A 25,383-nucleotide genomic window follows, 5' to 3' on the forward strand; every position below is an offset into this window, starting at 1 on the left:
TTTGAACATTTTTTTTAACCTCAGAGCCTTTTGACAACGTAGGCAAAGTTGATCTTTGCTCTGAACCTACATAAAAATCCCTTTTCCAATGAGTTTTTTGCATTGAGCATATCACCTAAAACATTTCAAACTTCATCTCTGCCATATCCAAGGATGCTTGAATCTTGTAAGAAGGAAACGCACATAAATCTTGAATAAGATGTCCTTGCATGTGATTTACAATGGAAAATAAATGAATGGTCTGTCAGTTATCACAGTTCACCTGAAACTCTGAGCACCAAGTAGTTTTAGAAATCATCTTAAATATGAAAATACAGAATAAATTATATTCATAAATCTAGTATCTTAAACCATATGGCACGTTTCATATAAACAGAATAAGAATTTCCCACAAGATCATTCAGAATATAAAATATACTGATAAAGAAAGAATTTTGCACAAATTTTGAATAGTGCATGATACATGAACCACACTGCTACTGCCAAAATGTTCATTTTAAATCCTTCTTGTCAATTAATGTTGATTTAATTTGATGAGCAATTATGTCCCTACTATGTACAATGACCCTTTCACTAGTTGTTTGATGTTTCTATTTTCTCGGAATTTTTTTTTCTCAGAAAAACAACAGTCACCCATCAGCTACAATAATAGGAGAAAATTGGAATACTATGGCTAACACTGTCAAGTCAATAGGCCAAGATAATCAACTGAATGAAGTATTTTCTAAATGTTTTATCTTTTTTGGACTTCTAGATTGTAATTCAGCATGGAGGTATAGGGAGGGAGGGGATTTTTCTTACTACAATAAGAGTAGGTAATGTCAGTTTCAGGGAGAAGCTCAGGAAAAACTACATGTGCTTACCCAGGAAGCATGAAGCGTGCTGAGCTGGAGTTCCTGGCACAGTCTGTCTTTCTGTTTCCTTTTCTGAACATTTGTTGTTCAGTCATTTCAGTCATGTCCTATTCTTTGTGACCCCATTTTGTGTTTTCTTGGCAAAGATACTGGAGCAGTTTTCCATTTCCTTCTCCAACTCATCTTATGGATGAGGAAACTGAAGCAAACAGGGAGGGTTAAATGATTTGCCCAGGGTCACACAGCATAGGCCAGTATGAGGCCATTCCTGAGGATGGAATTTTCCTGCCCAAGTAACCAGATAATTAATAAAATTCCTGCAAAAATACATGATAAAGATTAGCATGAGGATATTCAAGGGCTAAGAGGAGTGATCTTGAGTAGGGACATTGTAAGCCCTGGGAATAACTTTGTATGTCATCCCAAGGTCAAGAGTTACTATCAAAATTTGCTGAATTAAAATTAAAGATTCAAATTTCCTATATTTGACAGTTGGTCATTGGGCTCCTAAAAATGAGAAGACTTCCTCAAAAGTTTCTTACTTTGAGGAAGAAAATGATTGCCAACAGAATATAGCATGTGCAGATGAAGGATTAAATCCATTCTATGTGAAGGGTAAAAAATCTGAGCCTTGTCATTCTCCATTTTGATAAAGATTCACTATAGGATTATTATAAAGGCTTAATTGTGGTAGCTCATACATAAGATTCCATCTCCCATATCCCTTCCATTTGCAGAAGCTGGAATTACCTTTTTTTAAATTACCTTTCTCTCTTTTAATCCCTTTCTTGTTCGGTCATTTTTTTTATTCCTGTCCAACTCTTTGTGACCCCATTTGAATTCCTAGATTAGATCGAGTTTCCCTTTCTATACTTTTCCTGATCTCTGTTACCATTGTCTCTTCCCCTCTCTCATTATTCTGTATATATTTTTGTACATTTTGTATTTATTATCTGTGAACATGTTGCCCATCCTCCCCACTCCCACCCCACCAAAAGAATATAAGTGTCTTAAGGGCAGGGGTTATTTTTGTTTTTGTTGTTGTCCTCGTCTCTGTATCCTCGGTGTCTAGCTCAGTGCCTGGCACCTAGAGCCTTTTAATAAATGTTTAGTGATGAATAGATGAATGGATAGGTGGTTGGATGGATAGATGGGTGGATGGATCTGTGGAACTTTTTGAGCATTTACATTACTTGATTTTCTATTGTGGCTAGAAACAGTTAAAAGGCAAATAAATAAACAAGCAACATTAAGTGTAGAGAAGCTCATTTACTTGCTGTGCTTTTCATTGGATTTTAATTGATTGTGTTCTCTGAATGACTAGTAAAAGTAAAGAGATAATAGGCTCTGTGAGTTAAGATTTTGAGTGAATGCAAAACCACAGAGGACCTGGAATGTGGGGTAGTTTTTCTCTTGCACACGAGAAAATTGTTCCCCAGATAAACACATCAGAACACAGTAAGGTGATTAGATTTTGGACAACGATAAAACATTTCTCTAAAACAAGCTAGTTTTGTTTAATGCTCTCATTCAACATATTTTTTTTTCTTCCTAAAATTTGGAAGGGACAAAACCAAGAAGATCACAACGATTATAATTTAAGTAAGAACTCAAAGTAGGACTCCCACCAAAAAGACCAAAACCAGTGTTTCTATTGTGCCAGTGACCTCTGAACTCTGAAACCACCTTGCATGAATGTTTAGAGAATGTCTCAGGAGGCATATGCTTGAAAGAATAGATGTAATTTTGATAAAGAACAACACTTATCATAACCTAAACTTCATGACATTCACTTTTCTTAAGACCTTAGGTACTTCACAGAGCAGTATAATACACAAAACTTTCCTAGGAACACATACAACACAGAGGAAGAAAAATACAGGGGAGATCACTCAGAAACAGCAGGTCCCTAAAGTTATTCTGCTTTCTCTGACATACAAGTTTCATCTAGATTTCTTTCTCTCCCTCTTCAACAAAAGGCTTTGTGGAAATGATAGCATGGCTATCCTAAAAAACAAAACAAGACAAACAAACAAAAAACAAAAAGCAATCCCCCCACCCCGAAAAAACAACACCACCACCACCACGAGACAGGAGGTCTGCACTTTTTGCTTTTTATCTGTTGCTTTCAAATATCCTCACAGCAAGTGCTCTCTTCTTCCATTCTACTGACTACAGCTACTTTTCCTCCACCCTGGTTCAGCTGCACCAGATTCTTCAGTACACAAATATTTTTATTAAGAGGGTAGAACCCACAGAAGGACAGTAGATTTAAAAGTATTCCTCAACACTGAAGTCAAATCAACTATTACACTTAGATCATTCATACAAAATTTCTGTTCAAGGCACATTAATGTTTTCTGGGTAGAACTTTGAATGAACTATTCTGAAAACAATTTGGAATTACTCTAAGAAAGTTATTAAAATGTCCATTCCCTTTATCCCAAAGATTTTATTGCTAGGCCTGATCCCCAAACAGTTCAAAGATTAAAAAGGTAGCTCCAGTATGCAGCAGCACATTTGTTTATTTCTCCAATTATTTTTTTTAATTTTAAATTTCCTATTTTTATATTCCGTTCCAAATTTTCTCCCTCTATCCACTCCCTCCCCACACACTGAGAAGGCAGGAAATACAATACCCATTACTCATATAAAATCATACAAACATTTTCCTCATTAGTCATGTTGCGAAAATAGCAAGAAAAACAAAAAAAATCACAGCAATATATTTATAACAATCATTCAATCAACACCCATTTCCTTATTAGGTAAAAGGAATGGTACTAAGTTCTGGAGATATAAAGAAACAAAATAGCTGTCTCTGCCCTTGAAGAGTTTATATTCTAATAGGAAGATAGCACATGTCTATTACACAGTGAACTTAGAACATGGACAGAATGTCACCTTTGATAGAAAGGCATTAGTACCTGGGAGCACCTGGAAAGGCCTTATGCAAAAGACGTCACTGAACTTGAGAAATGAAATAAACCAGATATTTGAAGAGGCTCCTTCCTGCTAAGAATGGGGAAACAACAGGGCGATAGTAGAGAAATGGAAGATAGAATGTCATGTGTAAGGACAGAAAGTAGGGTAGTTTTGCCAGATCCCTGAGTGTGTAGATAATAACATAAAACATGCAGGCAGACTGGAAAGCTAGGAAGTAGTCAGGTAGTGAAGAGTTTGACATGTCTAACACGGCAGTTAATAACTGATCTTAAAGGTAATAAGGAATCATTTATTGAATGGAGGGAGAAGACACAGTCAGACAGGATTTAAGGAAATTAGTCGTGTGAAGGATGAAGAGGAGTGGGGAGAGACTTAAGGCAAAGAGAGCAATCAGGAGGCTATTACAATGTCCTGGTGATGAAGGTGGGAGGTGTATGAATGGAGAGAAAGAGGTATAAACTAGAGATGAGGTAGAAATTGAAAAAACAACATTTGTCAAAGTTTATATGTGTGAGGTAAGAGGTAATGAGGAGATGAAGATTGCACTGAGAAGCACTTTTTTTTTTCCTGTAATAGCAAAGAATTGGAACCAGAATTTATGGCCATTGATCAGGGAATTTCTATACAAAATTTAGTACATAAAAATGATGTGACTCTTACTGTGCCATAAGAAATGATGAATGGCAAGATAGATAGATAGATAGACAGACAGATAGGAAGACTGGTGTGAACCAATGAAAAGTGAAAAACAAAAAGGAAGCAGGAAAAGAATATACATGATGACGACAACAATGTCAACATGAACTATAACAACAACAACAACATTGAAACTGAAAACTGTGCCACTATAATCACTAAGCTGGGCACAAAGGAGAGATAAAACAATACACTTTCCTCCCTTTGAATAGTGGGAGGTTGTTATTAATATGGAACACTGTATACATTGTTGAACTTGGTTGATAGATCAGTTAGTTTTGCTGAACTGTTTTTATTTTTTCTTTTATATTCTTTGTTTTAAGGAATATATATCTTCCACCTCTCTCATTCCATCCAGATGGGAGAGGGCAGGAGATCTATTATTAACTCAAGGTGATATAAAAATAAAAGATGTCTTTTTTTTTTTTGAGGCAGTCATATAACATTTATCAGTGTCAGTTACCTCATCCACAAAGTGATTAAACATTGGTATTGTTGCTTTGTGAGGCAATCAGGGTTAAGTGACTTGCCCAGAGTCACACAGCTAATAAGTATCTGAGGCCAGATTTGAACTCAGGTCCTCCTGACTCTAGGGCCAGTACTTTATCTACTGTGCCACCTAGCTGCCCCCAAAGATGTATTTTTTAAAAAGAAATTTATCTGGGGATACACTAAGTGACTTCTGATGTCACTTCTAATTTTAAGATACTGAAGTTATAAGAATTAATGGTGGAAAAACACCTCTAACTTTCCTTCTCCCCCCTGTTCTCCTCCTTCTCCTCCTCCTCCTCCTCCTCCTCATCTTCTGTGATTTCACTGATACAAGGAAATCTCAGGTTAAAAAAACAACAACAACAAAACCCTTCTCTACCACTGCAGATCAGTACCTTCTTTACAAGGTATAGTCTCAGGGACACAAAGATTGTTTGAGTCATTCTCATCTCTGTCCTTCCCACCAGTCTGCTTTCCTAGGATTACATGATTATAGATTTAGAGCTAAAAGAGACCTTAGAGGTTGAATCCAGTTTTCTCATCTTGTAGATGAGAGGGGCAGCTAGATAAGTGGTACGTTGGCCAGAGTACTAGCTCTGGAGTGATGAGGACCTGAGTTTAAATCCGGCCTCAGATAGTTAGTAGCTGTGTGACCTTGGGCAAGTCACTTAACCCAGATCACCTAAAAAAAAAAACTTGCTTAACCTCATTGCCTCAAAAAAATTATTTAATAATTTTTCAGATGAGGAAACTGAGACTCATAGACATTATGTGACTCAGGAAGATAAGTTTTCCTTGCTCCAGACCCTGCTATCACTGAGCCACCTAGTTGCCCTGTGGAGAGAGTAACAACTCAAAAAATTAAAATATTGAAAATACTGGTTAAGGCAATAAGGCTTTTCTGGAGCACTTGACAACTATGTGTATAATGCTGACACAGAGACATGTTAAAATGAACAAGCAGGAGAGAATAATATGGATTAACACTTTTGTTCAAAGTGAAATCAAACCCTGCAGGATGCCTTTGTCTTTTATCTTTCAATCCCCTAAGGGTAATATCTCCAGCTACAACCTCCTTATGAAAGCAAAGAAATTTAGTCTAAAATAAAAAAAAAAGAATATTACACTCTCTGATGTCAGTGTCTGCCACAGCTTGAGGACTTTCCATAAGTAGCTGAATTGACAATTAATGAAAATATGGGGAACCCAAGCCAGATCTGAACAGCTCTTTCAGAGGGTATTTAAAAAAAAAAACACACTTCCCCAAACTCAGACTTACACCTGCCTTTCCATGTCAACTGCCAGTTTTGTCTTTCCACAGAATACTTGATATGCTCCACACCTGGAATTATAGGCAGTCATTGAGACTTTCAACTCACCCAAGCAGAGGCAACTTAAAAATCAGTTTTAATCATGCAAATGTGTTTTTTTTTTGTATTATAAAAAGTGAAAATGTCCTTGAAATTTGGAGCAAATTCCTACGTGGGTGGCCGTGGAGGAGAAGATTGGAATGCTACTGAATACGAAAGAGAATTTCAGAATGATGTCAAAGCTACCTGCTTGTTGGGAGTAATATTCTTGAGAAGTCTGATAAAGTTGTATAGATTTCAGGTCCTAAATTTTGCAGTATGTTCTTCACCACAACTAACCTTATTCAGGTAGGGATATATCTATCTACTGACAAGATCAAATGGTTTTCAAACTCCATGAAACACTAGCAAGAAATTCAGCGCATAGCCTTTGTCTCTTTAAAATCTAGTCTTTAAATTTCAGTATTATTCTATCAGCAATCATGCTGAATATGTGGTTACTTAATCAATAGATAGCTCTGGCCTCAAGTCACAGAGTTTCTTTTCATTGAGATAGTCCTGATGCTGCAAAGATCAGCAATGAACTCTGAAAACCCTTATAGAAAAGTAGGTCTGCTTATTCACTTTCATTGATTTTCCGATTTCCATTAATTTGTGTTTATCTTTGGGCTGTGTAGTATTATGAGTAGAAATGCTAATTTGGCTTCCATGATTATACACTTGTTATAGCAAGAAGAGACCAAAATGAAAAGATTATGAACTCAAAACCCTTTAGTACCCACAATAAGCCCAAGGCATCCAATTATCTTGTGTATTAGTATTTAGCTAGGTAAATAGTGACTGTCCAAATATTTTATGTTGGTAAAATAGGACTAGACACATATTATTCATCAGACTTTTTTCCCTTTCCCTTCCCAAATGGAATATAGCACTGCCTAATACCACCAAGACCGACTGGGTTATAAGGTCATGCTCTTTATTATTATTGATATGATTTAATATGATATATTTATATAATACAGAATAATTAATAGCAAAATGTAATATTATTGACTATGATATTATTAATAATGATGATGATGGTGATAATGTTGACATGATGAAAACCTTTGAAGGATTTGGCAAACCACAATGCTAGAGGAAAGATATTAATTTTGGATCTTGCTTTTTTGATTCCTACTGGCTATGTGGCCCTAGGAATGCCATTGTATCTCTTTGAGCTTCATCACTTCTCAGGGATCATAATGCCTGTATTACATGACCCACAAGGTTGATGTGAAGAACAAAGAGGTAGGATAATGACACTGGATAGAGAACTGAATTAGAAATTAAGAAATCCTACAACTTGCTCCGAACACCGATTCACTGAATGACCCCAAGGAAATCACTTCAACTCTCTGCCTCATCAGAAAAGTGGGGAAGATAATAAAACCTCCCTCACAGGTCTATTTTGAGGATCCAATGAGAACCAAAGAGATAATATATGTAAAGTGTTTTACAAACCCTAAAACATTTATAAATGTGAGCTATTATTAAACAAGATGGTGAGTATAAAATGCTTTTTAAAGCTTAAATCACTATAAAAATGTTCGCCCTATTCTTATTATTGTTATTTTTACCTCATAATTTTAAAAGGATCATTTAGGGATTTGCAGTTATCTCTGCAAGGAAAACATGACAAATGAAAGGGATGACAGATATAGAGAGAATGGGGTGGCCTGTCCCCTCACCTTCAGGGGAAGAAGATATAGTGGCCAAGAGCAGAGCATCAAGGAAGGAGATAGGTGGAATGGGGGACATATTAGGATGTGGCTTTTCCAAGGAAAGAAATAGAAAACCTACACCTATGGACCAGGTCTATGTAGTATAGATATGAGGGAAGACAGAGCTAAGATATTTAAAATACTTGGCCACCACATGAATCAGCTTATAGGGGTTCTTCCTTTGCAGAAAGGCAGATATTGATATTCCTGTCTCAAGGACTTCAAGCATCATTTTCATTAAAGAAAAAATGGAGGGGTTGGGAGTAAATTGTATCTTTCAGAAAGAAAAAGAGAAACCCCCATTTCTAATGTATCCAATACAAATTTCCAGGCATCTCAAGCATTTACCAGAGATAATGAAACAGAGAATCTGGAATAATTTATAGTATGCTGAGATGTAGTTCTTTTAGTTTACTTTTGGGAAAATCTAGCTTTCGACCTCAGGGACTCTGATAAAGGTAATTAACGAGGTTGCAACACTATCCCTTTCATTATAAACAACAGTAATTACCATAGGTGCAACTTTGCCCCCTTACTTACAGCCTCAGGATGGGAAGCAAGGGAATGATAAAAAGGGGACCAACTTGGGACAATGTTAACTAATTGAACTAGATTGTTTTTTAGTATTAACCAGCAATATCCTTTCCTCAACATGAAAACTAACAGAACTTCTGGCCATGGGTCCCAATTTTACATATGGATAAACTGAGTCAAGGAACAGTTAAATGAGTTCTTAGCATCATAGCTTCGAAATAAAAAAACTAAGTCTTTGGCCTCAATTATTGTGTGTGTGTGTGTGTGTGTGTGTGTACCAAACACATACATATACACACTAGTAATTGAATATATATATATATATATATATATATATATATATATATTAATGCATATGAATAAATGTATAATTTTCATGTTAACATCTATAAATGAAGGAACCTTCATATGGCTAAGCAAATGCCAAAAACAATAACCTTATTCACTTCATCTCTCTCTCTCTCTCTCTCTCTCCCTCCCCCCTCCAGTGTGTGTGTGTGTGGGGGGGGTACAGTGGACAGAGTACTGGTCCTGGAGTCAAGAAGACCTAAATTAAAATTGGTCCTCAGATACTTACTACCTGTGTGTCCTTTGGTAAATTACTTTGATTCTCCTTGCCTCTGTTTCCCCATCCATAAAACGGAGATAATACTAGAACCTACCTCCCAGAGTTGCTGTAAGGATCAAATGAGATTATATTTGAAAAGCATTTAATATACTGCCTGGTACATAGTAAGCACTCTATAAATGTTAGCTATTATTGTATGTAGTCTGTGTATGTATGTATTCACATATATCACTCCACTCTGCAACTGCTGCTGCGCCTGTTTTTAATTCCACTGAACGAGATGGTGCCTGGGTGTCCCCAACTACCCCCTTTATGGCCTTCTTTTGTGTGTTGTTTCCCTGTATTAGGTAGTGAGCTCCTTGAGGGCAGGGACTGACTTTCATTTTATTAAATATATCCCCACTCTTAGCACAGGACCTGGCACATACTAGGCACTTAAACGTTTATTAGATTGGATTGGCTTTATCTATAGTACTTACACATATATTCATGTATGGGCAAGGGTTAATATCCACATAATTTTCATGTTAGTATTTATTTGTTTGTTTTTGTTTTTTGTTTTTTGTTTCAGGCAATTGGGTTTAAGTGATTTGCCCAGGGTCATACAGCTAGTGTCAAGTGTCTGGTCTGAATTCACATTTGAACTCAGGTCCTCCTGACTCCAAGGCCAGTACTCTATCCACTGCGCCACATAGCTGTCCCTATGTTAGCATTTATACGTGGAGAATGTGGCTAAACAAATTCCAGAGACATTAACCTTACCCACTTGCCTTACTTTGTATCTCTACTTTTGTCTCTGCCCACCCATGTACACTGGAGAACAGTAGTATCATAGATTTTAAAAATCTGGGGTACTGGGACAGCTAGGTAGCACAGTGGATAGAGCATCAGCCCTGGAGTTAGGAAGACCTGAGTTCAAATCTAGCCTCAGACACTTACTAGTTGTGTGAACCTGGGCAAGTCACTTAACTCTGACTGCCTTAAAAACAAAAAATAAATTAAAAAAAAACAAACAAACAACTGGGGAACTCTAAGGCCCTAGAGATATTGGTAATTAGTAGGCAAATAGCCACACTTGTCCTTATAGTTTTGGTATCTAAGATGAAAATTGTGAGGTACATGGAATATTCACCAAAGAACAGTAACAAGGTCTCTGACTTAGAGCCAAGGGTCTCAGCTGCTGAACTGGGAAAAATACTAAGGAAAAAAAAAGCAAAAAAGCAAAGCATAAGCCTGCTCTGTTTTGAAGAATTTGGTAGTTAGGGCTAGAAAAACTTCTGTTTAAGGATATGAGTGGCTGAAATACAAGGGAAAACAGAGATTTTCTGCTTGTCTGAGTGCAAAGGACTTTCTGCTTTTTCTAAAAGAGTTGCTGTTGGACCTTAGAATAGGTCGTAGTATTCTGGAAAATAATCTGTATTTATGTTACTAAAGTGGCTAAAATGTCTATACTTTTTGACCCTGAGATTCTACTACTAGGCATGTACTCCAACAAGATTAATAATAAAAACAGTTCCAGATGTACTAAACCATTTACAGCTGTACCTCTTTTGTAGCAGCAAAGAAGTGGAAGCGGGGAAAGAAGATGTCTATTTTAAAATGGCTAAATAAATTGTTGACTAGGGGCAGCTAGGTGGCACAGTGAGTAGAGCACTGGCTCTGGAATCAGGAGGATCTGAGTTCAAATCCGGCCTCAGACACATAACACTTAGCTAGCTGTGTGAGCCTGGGCAAGTGAATTAACCCCATTGCCCAGCCGAAAAAAACCCAAAACAAACAAACAAACAATAAATTGTAGTCCATGATTTTAATGGGATACGACTGTTCTATAAGAAATGATGAATGTATAGGCTTCCCGGAGCCAAGATGGCAGAGTGAAAAGGTAGTCACTCTCACTCTCCCCTATCAACCTCTGAAAACCCAGAAAATAGCTCCCCAGAAAAAAAAAAACCCTGGAACACCTGAACTAGAAGAAAGATGGGGAGCAGCAGTGCAGCAGCCCAGCAAAGGGGTCTCCCAGTGCCTCAGCAAAAATAAGGGAGGCAGAGCTACAAGGGGCCCCAGGTGGATAAGTACCCTGCAGCATTCATCTGAAAGGAGGTGAAGAAAACAATCTATGGGCTTCCTAAAGCCCCGGCCTTGCTGATTCCAACCCAATACCACGTGAGCTGTCGGAGACCTGCAGCCTCCAATTGTGAAGAAATCCTGAAGCCCAGGTGGTAGAGCAGGCAAACACCAACACCTGGACCTCTGAGTGCCTCAGTGAGGGTGGGGGGAACCGTTGGAAACCAGCTCAGAAAACCACCAGGAGCCTAGGCACTCGACAGCAAAGGAATCTCCCGGTGAATTAGCAGAAATGAGGGAGACAGCACTGTAGGGGGCCCCAGACAGATAAACACCCTGCAGCACCCATCTAAAAGGAGCTGAAGAAAGCTAAAGGAAAGGAAAAGCAGGCAACCTAGAATTGCCTGAAAGTTCCAGCCTTGCTGAATCCAGCCCAACACAAGGTAAGGAACCAGAAACCTACAGCTTCCAATTGCCAGCATAAGAGGCCCCAGCACACAAAGCCAGTGACCAAGACCTAGGCTCCCAACACAAGAAGCTTGGGTCAGTACCCTCTGTTCCCCAGCAGGAGAGCTCAATCTCTTTAAAGGCCAGGGAATAAAGAAACACCATGAGTAAAAAGAAACGTACCATAGATTCATATTATGAGAAGAGTGAAGATCAAGACAGAAATTCTGAAGAGGACAACATTGTCAACAAACCCACATCTGCAACAACAAAAGGGAATATGAACTGGTCTGAAGCCCAAAAAGCCTTCTTAGAAGAGCTCAAGAAGGATTTTAATAGTCAAATGAGAGAGGTAGAAGAGTCCTTCAAAAATACAATTGGCCAATTGGAAAAAAAATACACTGAAGAAAACAAGTCCCTAAAAAACACAATTGGCCAATTGAAGAAGGAAGGACAAAAACTAACAGAAGAGTATACTGAAGGAAACAAGTCCCTAAAAAACACAATTGGCCAGTTGAAGAAGGAAGTACAAAAACTAACAGAAGAAAACAATCTGTTAAAAACTAGAATTGGACAAATGGAAACTAATGTCTCTATGAGAGAGCAAGAATCAGTCAAACAGAAACAAAAAATGAAAAAAATAGATGAAAATGTAAAATACCTCATCAGTAAAACAACCGACCTGGAAAATCGACTCAGGAGAGACAATTTAAAAATTATTGGACTACCTGAAAATCATGATGAAAAAAAGAGCCTGGACAGTATCTTTCAGGAAATCATAAAGGAAAACTGCCCAGAAGTCCTAGAACCAGAAGGGAAAATAACCATAGAAAGAATCCACAATCACCACCTGAAAGAGATCCCAAATTGACAACGCCAAGAATATAATAGCAAAATTCCAAAATTACCAGATGAAAGAGAAGGTGCTGCAAGCAGCCAGAAAGAAAAATTTAAATATCATGGAACCACAGTCAGGATTACACAGGACCTTGCAGCTTCTACATTAAAAGACCGCAGGGCATGGAACATGATATTCCTAAGGCAAAGGAGCTTGGAATGCAGCCAAGGATCAATTACCCAGCAAAAATGAGCATCATTTTTCAAGGGAGGAGGTGGATATTCAATGAAATAGGAGACTTCCAAACTTTCCTGATAAAAAGACCAGAGCTCAACAAAAAATTTGATCTTCAAGTACAGGACTCAAGAAGGACTTAAAAAGGTAAATGGGACAGAAGATACAATATGTTGTTAATAAGGGGGGGGGCTGTTTAAACCCCTACAAGGGAATATGAGACTTGCAACCCTTGAGAACTGTATTGTTATTACACCTTGTTAAAGGAGTATACATAAAGAGGGTGGATATTAGTTGACTTTGATGTAATGATAAAAAAAATCTAATCAAGTGGGTTAAATGGATCCAAATAAGTGGATCAATCTGATCTTAGAAAATGTACTGAGAAAGGAGGAGGCAGACAAGGGTAAATTACATTACAGGAAAAGACACAAAATCCTATTACAGCAGAGGGAAAGAAGGGAGGGGGGAGCATTGTTTGAACCTTACTCTCATCAGATTTGGCTCAAGAAGGGCATAATATAATCAGTTAGGTATAGAAATCTAACTTGCCCTATAGGCAGTAGGGGGGGAAAAGGGGAAAGAAAAAGGGGGGGAAAGAAGGGAGGGAAGAAGCAGTAAGACTAAAGGGGAAGAAAAGGGAAAGGGATAATAAAAGGGGGAAGGGACTGAAGGAGGCGGTGGTCAAAAGCAAAACACTAGTGAAGGGGGAAAGGAAAAAAAGAGAAGAAAAGCATAAAAAAGGATGGAGAAAAAGACACAGATACTAATCATAACTGTGAATGTGAATGGGATGAACTCTCCCATTGCAGAATGGATTAAAAACCATAATCCTACAATATGTTGTTTACAGGAAACACATTTGAAAAAGAGTGACACATACAGGGTAAAGGTAAAAGGCTGGAGCAGAATATATTATGTCAGCTGAAGTAAAAAAGCAGGGGTAGCAATCCTGATCTCAGACAAAGCAAAAGCAAAAATAGATCTAATCAAAAGAGATAAGGAAGGAAACTACATCCTGCTAAAAGGCACCATAGACAATGAAGTAATATCATTACTAAATATATATGCACCAAATGGTATAGCATCCAAATTCTTACAGGAGAAGTTCAGGGAGTTACAGGAAGAAATAGACAGCAAAACTATACTAGTGGGGGACCTGAACCTCCCCTCTCGCACTAGATAAGTCTAACCACAAAATAAACAAGAAAGAAGTTAAGGAGGTGAATAGAACATTAGAAAAGTTAGGTATGATAGACCTCTGGAGAAAACTGAATGGGGATAGAAAGGAATATACTTTTTTCTCAGAGTACATGGCACATACACAAAAATTGACCATGTACTAGGGCATAAAAACCTCACAATCCAATGCAGAAAGGCAGAAATATTAAATGCATCCTTTTCAGATCATGATGCAATAAAAATTATATGTAATAAAGGGCCATGGAAAGATAGACTAAAAAATAATTGGAAACTAAATAATCTAATCCTAAAAAATGATTGGGTCAAACAACAAATCATAGAAACAATCAATAATTTCATTCAAGAGAATGACAATAATGAGACAACATACCAAAACCTATGGGATGCAGTGAAAGCAGTTCTTAGGGGAAGTTTTATATCTCTAAATGCTTACATAAATAAAATAGAAAAAGAGGAGATTAATGAATTGGGCATACAACTAAAAAAACTAGAAAAAGAACAAATTAAAAATCCTCAACTAAACACCAAATTAGAAATATTGAAAACCAAAGGAAAAATTAATAAAATTGAAATTAAGAAAACTATTGAACTAATAAATAAAACTAAGAGCTGGTTTTATGAAAAAATAAAATAGATAAGCCTTTGGTTAATTTAATTAAAAAAAGAAAGAAAACCAAATTACTAGTATCAAGAATGAAAAGGGAAGCTACCACCAAGGAAGAGGAAATTAAAACAATAATTAGGAATTATTTTGCCCAACTATATGCCAACAAATTTGACAATCTTAGTGAAATGGATACATATTTACAAAAATATAAATTGCCCAGATTAACAAGAGGAAGTAAAATACTTAAATAACCCCATCTCAGAAAAAGAAATTGAACAAGCCATTGATGAACTCCCTAGGAAAAAATCTCCAGGGCCAGATGGATTTACATGCAATTCTATCAAACATTTAAAGAACAATTAATTCCAATACTATATAGACTATTTGGGAAAATAGGTGAAGAAGGAGTCTTACCAAATTCTTTTTATGATACAAATATGGTGTTGATACCTAAACCAGGAAGAGTCAAAATAGAGAAAGAAAATTATAGACCAATTTCTCTAATGAATATAGATGCAAAAATTTAAACAAAATACTAGCAAGTAGATTGCAGCAACTTATCACAAGAATAATACACTATGACCAGGTAGGATTTATACCAGGAATGCAGGGTTGGTTCAATATTAGGAAAACTATCTGCATCATTGAGCATATCAACAACAAAACCAACAGAAACCACATGATCATCTCAATAGATGCAGAAAAAGCTTTTGATAAAATACAACACCCATTCCTATTAAAAACACTAGAAAGCATAGGTATAAATGGAGTCTTCCTTAAAATAATAAATAGCATTATCTAAAACCTTCAGCAAGCATTATATGTAATGGGGACAGGCTAGAAGCATTTCCAATAAGATCGGGGGTGAAACAAGGATGTCCATTATCACCACTGTTATTCAATATTGTACTGGAAAACTTAGCTTTAGCAATAAGAGAAGAAAAAGAAATTGAAGGCATTAGAATAGGCAAAGAAGAAACAAAGCTATCACTCTTTGCAGATGACATGATGATATACTTAGAGAATCCTAGAGAATCAAGTAAAAAACTTGAAATAATAAATAATAAACAACTTTAGCAAAGTTGCAGGCTATAAAATAAACCCACATAAATCATCAGCATTTCTATATATTACCAACAAAGCCCAACAGCAAGAGATAGAAAGAGAAATCCCATTTAAACTTACTGTAGACATTATAAAATATTTAGGAGTCTACCTCCAAACAAACCCAGGAACTCTATGAACACAATTACAAAACACTTTTCACACAAATAAAATCAGATCTAAATAATTGGAAAAACATCAGTTGCTCATGGGTAGGCGAGCTAATATAATAAAAATGACAATCCTACCTAAGCTAATTTACTTATTCAGTGCCATACCAATCAAACTACCAAAAATTAATTTATAGAATTAGAAAAAATAATAACAAGATTCATTTGGAAAAAAAAAAGGTCCAGAATATCAAAGGAACTAATGAAAGGAAATGCAGGGGAAGGTGGCCTAGCAATTCCAGATCTTAAATTGTATTATAAAGCAGCAATCATCAAAACTGCTTGGTACTGGCTAAGAAATAGGGAGGTGGATCAGTGGAATAGGTTAAATATGCAAGACACAGTAGTCAATGACTATAGTAAACTATTATTTAATAAATCCAAGGACCCCACTTTCTGGGATAAGAACCCACTATTTGAAAAAAAAACTGCTAGGAAAACTTGAAAAGAGCATGGCAGAAACTAGGCATAGACCCAAATCTCACACCATATACCAAAATAAAGTCAAAATGGGTTCATGACTTAGATATAAAGGCTGATACCATAAGTAAACTGGGAGAACAAGGAATAGTTTACCTATCAGATCTATGGAGAACAGAAGAATTCATGACCAAACAGGAGATAGAGAACATTATGAAAAGCAAAATGGATAATTTTGATTACATTAAATTGAAAAGTTTTTGCACAAACAAAGCCAATGCAACTAAGATTAGAAGGAAGGTAGAAAATTGGGAAAGAATTTTTACAACCAGTCTCTCTGATAAAGGCCTCATTTCTAAAATATATAGAGAATTAAGACAAATTTATAAGAACAGCCATTCCCAATTGATAAATGGTCAAAGGATATGAACAGACAGTTCTCAGATGAAGAAATTAAAGCCATCTATAGTCATATGAAAAAATGCTCTAAATCATTATTGATTAGAGAAATGCAAATCAAAACAACTCTGAGGTACCACATCACACCTATCAGATTGGCCAACATGACAAAACAGGAAAATGATAAATGTTGGAGAAGATGTGGGAAAATTGGAACACTAATACATTGTTGGTGGAGTTGTGAAATGATCCAACCATTTTGGAGAACAATTTGGAACTATGCCCAAAGGGCATACCCTTTGATCCAGCAATAGCACTTCTAGGGCTATATCCCAAAGAGATCAAACAAATGGGAAAAGGACCCACATGTACAAAAATATTCATAGCAGCTCTTTTTGTGGTGGCAAAGAATTGGAAATTGAGAGGATGCCCATCAATTGGGGAATGGCTGAGCAAGTTGTGGTATATGAATGTAATGGAATACTATTGTGCTATAAGAAATGATGAACAGGCTGACTTCAGAAAAACCTGGAAAGACTTATGTGGTCTGATGCTGAGTGAAGTGAGCAGAACCAAGAGGACTTTGTACACAATAACAGCCACGTTATGCAATGACTAAGAATGTTAAACTGAACCCTTCTCAGCATTACGAGGACCTAAGACACCTCCAGAGGCCTCGGGATGGAAAATGCTGTTCACATCCAAAGAAAGAACCATGGAAGTGGAATCGCTATCACTTATTTTTACCTTCTGTTGAGTTTTGTTTCATCTTACTGATGGTTCATCCTATTGGTTTTAATTTTTACTTACAACTTCACTAATGTGAAAATATGTTTAAAGGGTATGTAAATGTAAAGCCTATATCAGATTGTGCACCGTCTTGGTAGGGGGGAGGAAGGGGGAGAAAAATTTTCAACTCAAAAGCATATGGAAGTGATTGTTGATAAATCAAAATAAATTAATAAATTTTTTTTTTAAAAGGGAAAAAAACTGCTTACTGTCTCAGGGAGGAGAGAGAGGGGGGAGGTAGACAATTTGGAACTCAAAATTTTATTTAAAAAAGAATGTTAAAAATTGTCTTTACATGTAATTGGAAAAAATAGTGTTATTTAAAAGAAAAAAGAATTAAACTCGAAACTATCAAAAAAAAAAAAGAAAGAAATGATGAATGTATAGAACAGAGGTATCAAAAATGAGAGGCCATACTCCCAAATGGGTCAGAACCAAATTGAAATATAATTGGGAAATATTTAACCAAAAATATGTAATAGCAAATAGATACTTAATATGTAGTTTTCCAAGTCAATATGTGGTCCACAGGTATATTTTTGTACAGTTTAGTGGATGCATTTTTTTCTAGTTTGACTCCAATGGTATAGAATATTGAGAAGCATGGAAGACCTGTACAAATTAGTTTGATACTAAGAAAAGTAGAACCAGGCAAACAGTATACACCATTATTACAATAATAAAATTGAAAAAACAACAGCAACAAGAAAACCAAAACTCATTATTATGAAGTTACTGTAACTAACTTTGCATCAAAGAAGAGATTTAGAATTTCAGCCTAAACCCTCCTTGTCAGAGACTGAGAACTATGGATGATGATGTTTGTGTATAATGTCAGACTAGGTTGATGTGTTAGCTAAATTGATGTTTTTTTTTCCCTGAATTGTCTTTTTAATTCTTTTTCTTTTCTTTTCCTTTCTTTCTTTTTAAAAATTCTTTGTTATAAAGGATAGTTCTCTGGGTGAGGAAGGGGAGGGATATTTTGAGAAATGATGGTGCTATAAAAACAAAATCAATAAAAATTTAATTAAAAATAAAATAAAAGAGCTCGCACAAGTATATGAGTAAAGACTTTAAGCTAAAATAGCATGGCAGAACTTTAACAAAGCATTTTAGCAAAGCCAGAAGTTAGGATCAGCATAGATTTTGGCCAACCATGGTCTGCAGAGACTCCATTTCCAGCAGAACCATTTCTGTCAGCAAGACAGAAGACAAGCATCTGGTGGAGACTATGAGGCCCAGAAGAAGAAGGCTATGCATACATACATACATACATATACATACATATATACATATATACATATATACATATATACATATATACATATATATATGTATATATGTATATATATGCACCTTATGATAAGCCCTATGGGGGCAGGGATTGTCTTTCTTTTTATTAATTGAATTTCCAGTGCTTAACATAGAGCATAGAACATAGTCCTATCTGTGTGGTGGGGTAGTTACTTAACCTTTCTAGGCTTCAGGTTCTTATTTGTAAAATGAGGCATTTGTATTAGATGGCCTTAATTTCCCTTCTATCTGGCTGAACATAGTAAAGCTGAAGGATGAGAGAAGGAAAGTCAATCATAGCTTAAAAATTTAAAGCTTGGGTACATGAGACAATAGTAATGTAAATACAGTATTCTTGAGACAAAGCTGGTTATGGCGGGAAACTGATGGTTCTTATTTGTGCTAAATTTGAAGTTTCAACAAGAAATATTCAGGACAATGTTCCACTGGAAGTTCAGGAAAAGAGATAGAGATTTTGGACTAAATTACATAGAAATAAGAATGATAATTATTAATACTATATAGTACTTTAAAGTTTATAAAGCACTGTACATATCTTAGAGTGCTTAATCCTTAAAACAACTCAGTGAGATAGGTCCTATTATTATCCCCATTTAATAATGAAAGTGAGAGTTAGACAGGTTAAGTGACTTGTCCAGAGTCTCATAGCTAGTAAGTGTCTGAGGAAATATTTAAACTCAGATCTTTATAACTCCAAGAACAATGCTTGTAGTGGAGAAGTCCACTTGGGAGGAGGAGAGAGAAAAGATACGAGGTTCTGAGGATGGAACAAAGGTCAATCCATATACAAATTCTAGGAGTAGAAGGAGGATCTAGGAGAGGAAACAAATGAACATTTGGCACACAAGTTGTATATAGTTGTGGAAGGCAAGGAAAGAATTTTGATGAAGTCAACAATGTTAAATGCTACAGAAAGATGAAGAAGAATAAGACCTGGGAAAACTAAATGTTATGGTTAGGGATCAGTTATGATCTCTCAGGAAAAAAAAATAGAGTAGTAGGAATAGAAGTCAGATTATAAGGGGTAAGTAAATAGAGAAGCCAGATATAGTTTATACCTTTAAGAGGGTAAGGATTGAGAATTAAGAGAAAAACAAGATGGTCCCTTCAGAAAAAAAGTAGAGTCTAGGAATTCTCTTTTTAAAGATGGTGAACAAGCCTTCCTTGTTCTGGACAACATGATGGGGCATCTGGGTAGGTCTGGGGTACCATTTGAACACACATATCAAGGAATGATCAGGCAGATGGCATTATATCTTGGGTATAATCAATACCAGTAGGACATATAGCTGAGGTTCACATTGGAAGAGGAGAAGAGAATAAAGAGGGGGAGAAAATGAAGAAGAAATGGAGGAAAGACAGAAGAGACAAAGGTAGGATAAGGAAGGGTGTTAATGAAAAGGTTACTGTGGATCCTTTAAATTTATGGCCTTGTACGGCTTCAACTCGATCAAACAAGATGCTTCCTGGTGTACAATGCCCCCTACCCTCATTTTTCTGCCTCCTTTTGTGTGTTGTCTCTCTTATAAGCCCTATGAGGGCAGGGACTGTCTTCCTTTTTATTAATTGAATTTCCAGTGCTTAACATAGAGCCTGCCAAACAATAGACATCTAATAAATACTTATTGGATCAGATTGGATTAGACTGATAGTCTCAGGCAAGGCCAAATAGACTGGGACTTTCTCTGGTAGAGGTCAAAAACATGGAAAGTTCTGACTGGAAATTATTGGTACTGGATTGAAGTGAGTGGGTTCTTCTTATCTGCAGAGAATTGGTAACCAGGGGGGTGCACTGGATAGAGAACAGAACCTGGAGTCAAGAAAGACTGAGTTCAAATCTGGCCTCAGACACCAGCTTTAACCCTTGGCAAGTGACTTAACCTGCATCAGTTTCCTTATAATACTGGGATAATCATAGCACCTACTTATCAGGCTGTAGGAATCAAATGAGATAATATTTGTAAGGTGCTCAGCAGAGTAGGTGTTAATAAATGCGTGTTGATGGTTTTGGCAATTCAGCACTCCCTCAGAATTATAGGGTTCTCAGGTTCTCTTTCATTGCAGTCCTGCTTTTACCAGGTCCTTCAAGGACTAAGATCATGCATCATAGGAGTTAACCTCTCAAGGCTGTATTCCAGACTTCCACTACTCTGCAGCTCTTCATCCTGAAGAGTCACTCTGGCCCTGGAATTCACACAATGGATGCTTTCCGGCCCCTCCCTCTGAATCAGTGGCTTCTGCCAGAACCTCCACTTGTGGAAGGCGCCCAGGCCTCTTCACACTGTACTCCATAATTCCTGTACCATGCCCCAGCTCCCTCTTTTCATTTTTATAAGTGTCTTCCTCCATTAGAATATAATCTCCTTAAGGGCAGGGACTATTTTTCTTTCTATCTGTATTTGTATTCCAAGTGCTCAGCACAATGCCTGAGACATAGTAAATAGTACTTAACAAAGGCTTATTGACCCACTAGACTGACTGACTGAGGCTAAAGCATATCTTCTTATTTCAGAAAGGAGGGACAGAGGAAAAGAACACAGCTAAACAAGCATTTTTTAACTGCATGGAGAATAGATGAAGGTTTTTATATGAGCTGGCTTTAGTCTCATTTAAACAGGCAACAAAGTTCAGTGAAGGGGCCTAGAAACTGTAGTATAAGAGACATGAGGTATGTAGAAAAAAAAGTATTAAAAAAAACTGATGTGGGGCATTTTTTATCAATAAGGGGATACAAGGATTGCAGAGCAACAGGGAAGGCCTAGGATTAAGACACATTAAGATTAAGACACAGATTCTTCATTTGAAATACCTCTTCCACCCATTATTTCTTCTTCAGTCTCAATACCACTATTCCAGTCCACACTGGGACATTCTCCTATTCAGCAGTAAGTCGATGGCTTTGAACTTACCTCCCGGTCCAACAGTGCCGGTGAAACTACAGTGACAATGTCTCCTTTCTCTGGATCAATATAGAACATGTTGGGAGATGGCTTATCAGGAGTCTGCTGCAGGATGTTGTATCTCAGGAGGGCATTGTCTGTGGAAGGGTCATCAGCATCGAAGGCTGTCATACGCATCACGGTGGTTCCTGCAGGGAATAGGATAGGAAGGCAGGGGATGTTATTATGACCCACAACCAGCATCAGGCAGGCTGTGCTTGCCACAAACGACACTGTGAAGACTGTTCAACATTCAAAATTAAGAAGAAAATATCATTCACTGGATCTTTTACTTGTTTTCTTACCAAATTCCATTAAAGGATTCAATAAAACAAAGAAAAGACATATAAGGCAATTTTGCTGTTGTTTTGTTGTTTAGTTATTTCTGTCATATCTGACCCTTTTGACTTTTTTTTATTTTTGGCAAAGTTCCTGGAGTCGCTTACCATTTCCTTCTCCAGATCATTTTACAGATGAGGAAACTGAGGGAAACAGGGTTAAACAATTTGCCCAGGATCACACATCTAGTATCTGAGGCCCCATTTATACTGAGGTCTTCCTCGGTCCAGGTTCTGGGCTCTATCCACTGCACCACCTAGCTGCCTTTATAAGGCATACAGCAGGCATAAAGTTGAACTGGGTTTTCCAGTGTTGGTTCTGGTCATGTCAGGAGTTCCTGTTCAATATCTATCATCTATGGCCAGATGGCTATTAGATCATGAGGCAAGGCTGAAGGATTTGATCACTGAGATGTCCATAGCATTCCTGCCAGTATTTCCAATTTAAGGCCTGACTACAAGAGCTATGGCCAACTGAACCAACTATATTTTCCAGTACTGACATTCTGCTACAATTATTTAGTCATAACATAGGCTTGTGCTTGGGGTTTATGCTGAGTGTGTTCATGCAACTCAGAGAAAAGAGGGGTCTGGATAGGATAACCTTTATCAGGATCATCCATCTCAGAAGGCAGATCTACTATTATGGCTTTCTCGGTCATCTAAGTTGATTGTGTGTGTGTGTGTATGTGTATGTGTATGTGTATATGTATATGTATATGTATATGTATATGTATATGTATATGTATATGTATACTGCCTTTATCTGTTTTTATATCTATACATCTATACACTCAACTATGTATGTTGAGTGTATGTATATACCCTCATATCTATACATCTATGAACATATGCATATGTATATATAGATATACATGTATATACAGAAATATGTATGTGTATATGTATGTATATAAATACATATGCATGTTATACATATATGTATGTGCAGGCACATCTTCATGTAAGCTACATGCTTATAAATACATATATGGTGTTTTATATATATAGATATGGAAGTAGAAATAAACACACATATATCCATCAAAATGTTAAGCTAGTTTATTATGAAAAGTTAATTGTAATATACTATCAAATTAATATCCCTTTCAACTGTTTTAAGATATTATGTATTAATAGTCTGCTAAATACTTGTTTTATAATGCTATGTAGCTTAGCTTATATTTATAATAGAAACCAATATTCCCCTTGGCTACTGTGGCTGTTCACTCAGCAAAAGATCAGAGGTTGGAGGACAGAGGAAGCTTCTGGGCTGTATCAGCCTATTCATTGTGGCAACTATTTCCTACCACTGAAGCTACTCTAGGAAATGGTGATGAGGTGATTCCTTTACTTTTGTTGATTTACTTTTTTTAAATGTGTTACCAGCTTATTTGAAAAGGTTCTATTGAGGCCACTGTGATCAGATAGTACTTTCTTCCCATAAATAGCCTTTCTTCTAATTTGTCATTGATTTGCTCTTTAATTAGTATATGATCTGACTTCACAGAGGCAGATGAGTCTGTAATGATTGCTACCTTGGTCATTAGTATTCTAGTGTTCTAAGATGTAGTCAATTTTTTTTTTTACATTTTCTAATGTTTGCCATTTTTAGCACCTTCAGATTCTTTTCTTCAAGAATTATTGTGAAGATGCAACAAAGGTCCTATTTAATCACTAAACCTTCAAAAGCTATCCAAAGTTCAAGGCAGGCTTTGGGCTAAGCTTTTCAAAACTTTAATTATGAAGCCCCTACTGAGGAGCCTTTAAAAGGGTGTGAGACAAACAAACAAAAAGGATGGAGGAAGCAGAACACCTAAGTATATGTTCAAAGTTACGTAGTGTAGAAAGGAGCCACAAAGAATGAATAGCAGCTGAGAACATGGAAATTCACAGAAGACAAATTCTAAGAAAAGTGTCAGGAGAAAAATACATGCAACCTCAAATGATTATATATAAATACCTAAAGTTTAGGCACCATTCAAAAATAACAAAAAGTTATGTCTTAACACTAGAATGAACATTTGGCTTGATAAATATGAATAAGACTCAGTATGGTGAAACTCATAACAGGATCATGGTTCTGGGTAGGTATTCCTTATTCTAAAGAAATACGGTCAGTAAAAAGTTATGGAAAGGGGAGTAACATTATAGAGTAAGAAAGTCTATTCATATGAGGAAATCTGGGAAGAAGGAGAAAAACATGATGAAAATTTATCTTGATGAAGGGCAAAAGACGAAGAAGCAGAAGTATTTTTTTTTCATTTCAGTATATTACAGACTAACTGGATATAAAAGGGAAATACTGGGCAGTTTTAGAACCAGATCATAAGCCTGGCATAGAGGTACGGTATCATAATGCTATGGGACTTCAATTATACATACATTAGCTAGAGCTCTCTATCTCTGTCAAAAGCAGAGCAGGTAATCATTTCTTAATTTACCTTAGTGATCATTTCATCCTTCAAAAGTTAAAAGAACCGACACAGGAAAATTCTGTTCTGGATATGATTCTCACTAACAGGAATGGACTGGTTACTGAGGGTGAAAATGATGAGAACTTGAGTGGGCAGGTGGGGGTATGATAATGTCATCCTAGAGTTTGTGGGGGAGGAGAGTATATACAGTAATAGTCTGACATGTATCCTTCAGTTCAGTTATATTTTAGTCATGTCTGATTCTTCATGAACAGATTTTGGGTTTTCTTGGCAAAGATACTGAAGTAGTTTGTGATTTCTTTCTCCAGCTTATTTTACAGATGAGGAAACTGAGGCAAACAGGGATAAGTGACTTGCCCAGGGTCACACAGCTACTGAATAGTTAAGGTCAAATTTGAACTCAGGAAGATGAATCTTCCTGATTCCAGGCCTGGGTACTCTATCTACTATGCCGCTGAGATGTCCTAACATGAATCCTACATTTAAAGAAAGCTGATTTCAAAGGGTTCAGAGGAAACAATGGTAGAATTATGTGGAATAAAATGCTTTGGGAGAAGTCAGCTTTAAAGGATTGGAGATGATTAAGAATGAAAATCTGAAGATACAAAGGGAAACAATTCCAATTATAAGGGGCAAAAATAGGATTTGTCTGATCAACGTGAATGCACTGGGAACTCTCCAAGCAACTTAGATCTTTAAAAAGTAGTACACAGAAAATGGAAGCAAGGCTAGATTAAAATAAATAACTAATAAATAAATAAATAAATACTATCCTTTGAAGATAGTATCAGGAACACAAGCTCAGGAGTTAAAGCTGACAAAGCAAGCTAAAGGTTACAAAAAAAAGAGGTTGTTCATTTTTTTTAACCTATATTCGTAGAAAAACAAATATCAAAAAAGATAGAGGGTTTTTTTT

At 36.5% G+C, this 25,383-nt stretch overlaps 1 protein-coding gene across 1 annotated transcript in view; it reads right to left on the bottom strand.

Annotated features, from left to right (window-relative positions):
- The window catches only part of CDH13 (cadherin 13), a 1,264,852-nt gene that overhangs the window by 331,310 nt on the left and 908,159 nt on the right, over positions 1-25,383 (bottom strand). Inside the window, exon 7 of the mRNA XM_020992657.2 lies at positions 21,662-21,840. Within this exon, the coding sequence (XP_020848316.1) occupies positions 21,662-21,840 (179 nt within the window). The remainder of the gene's footprint in view (positions 1-21,661; positions 21,841-25,383) is intronic.

Source organism: Phascolarctos cinereus, unplaced genomic scaffold (genome assembly GCF_003287225.1).
Source record: "Phascolarctos cinereus isolate Bilbo 61053 unplaced genomic scaffold, phaCin_HiC Scaffold_2;HRSCAF=192, whole genome shotgun sequence".
Lineage (NCBI taxonomy): Eukaryota > Metazoa > Chordata > Mammalia > Diprotodontia > Phascolarctidae > Phascolarctos > Phascolarctos cinereus.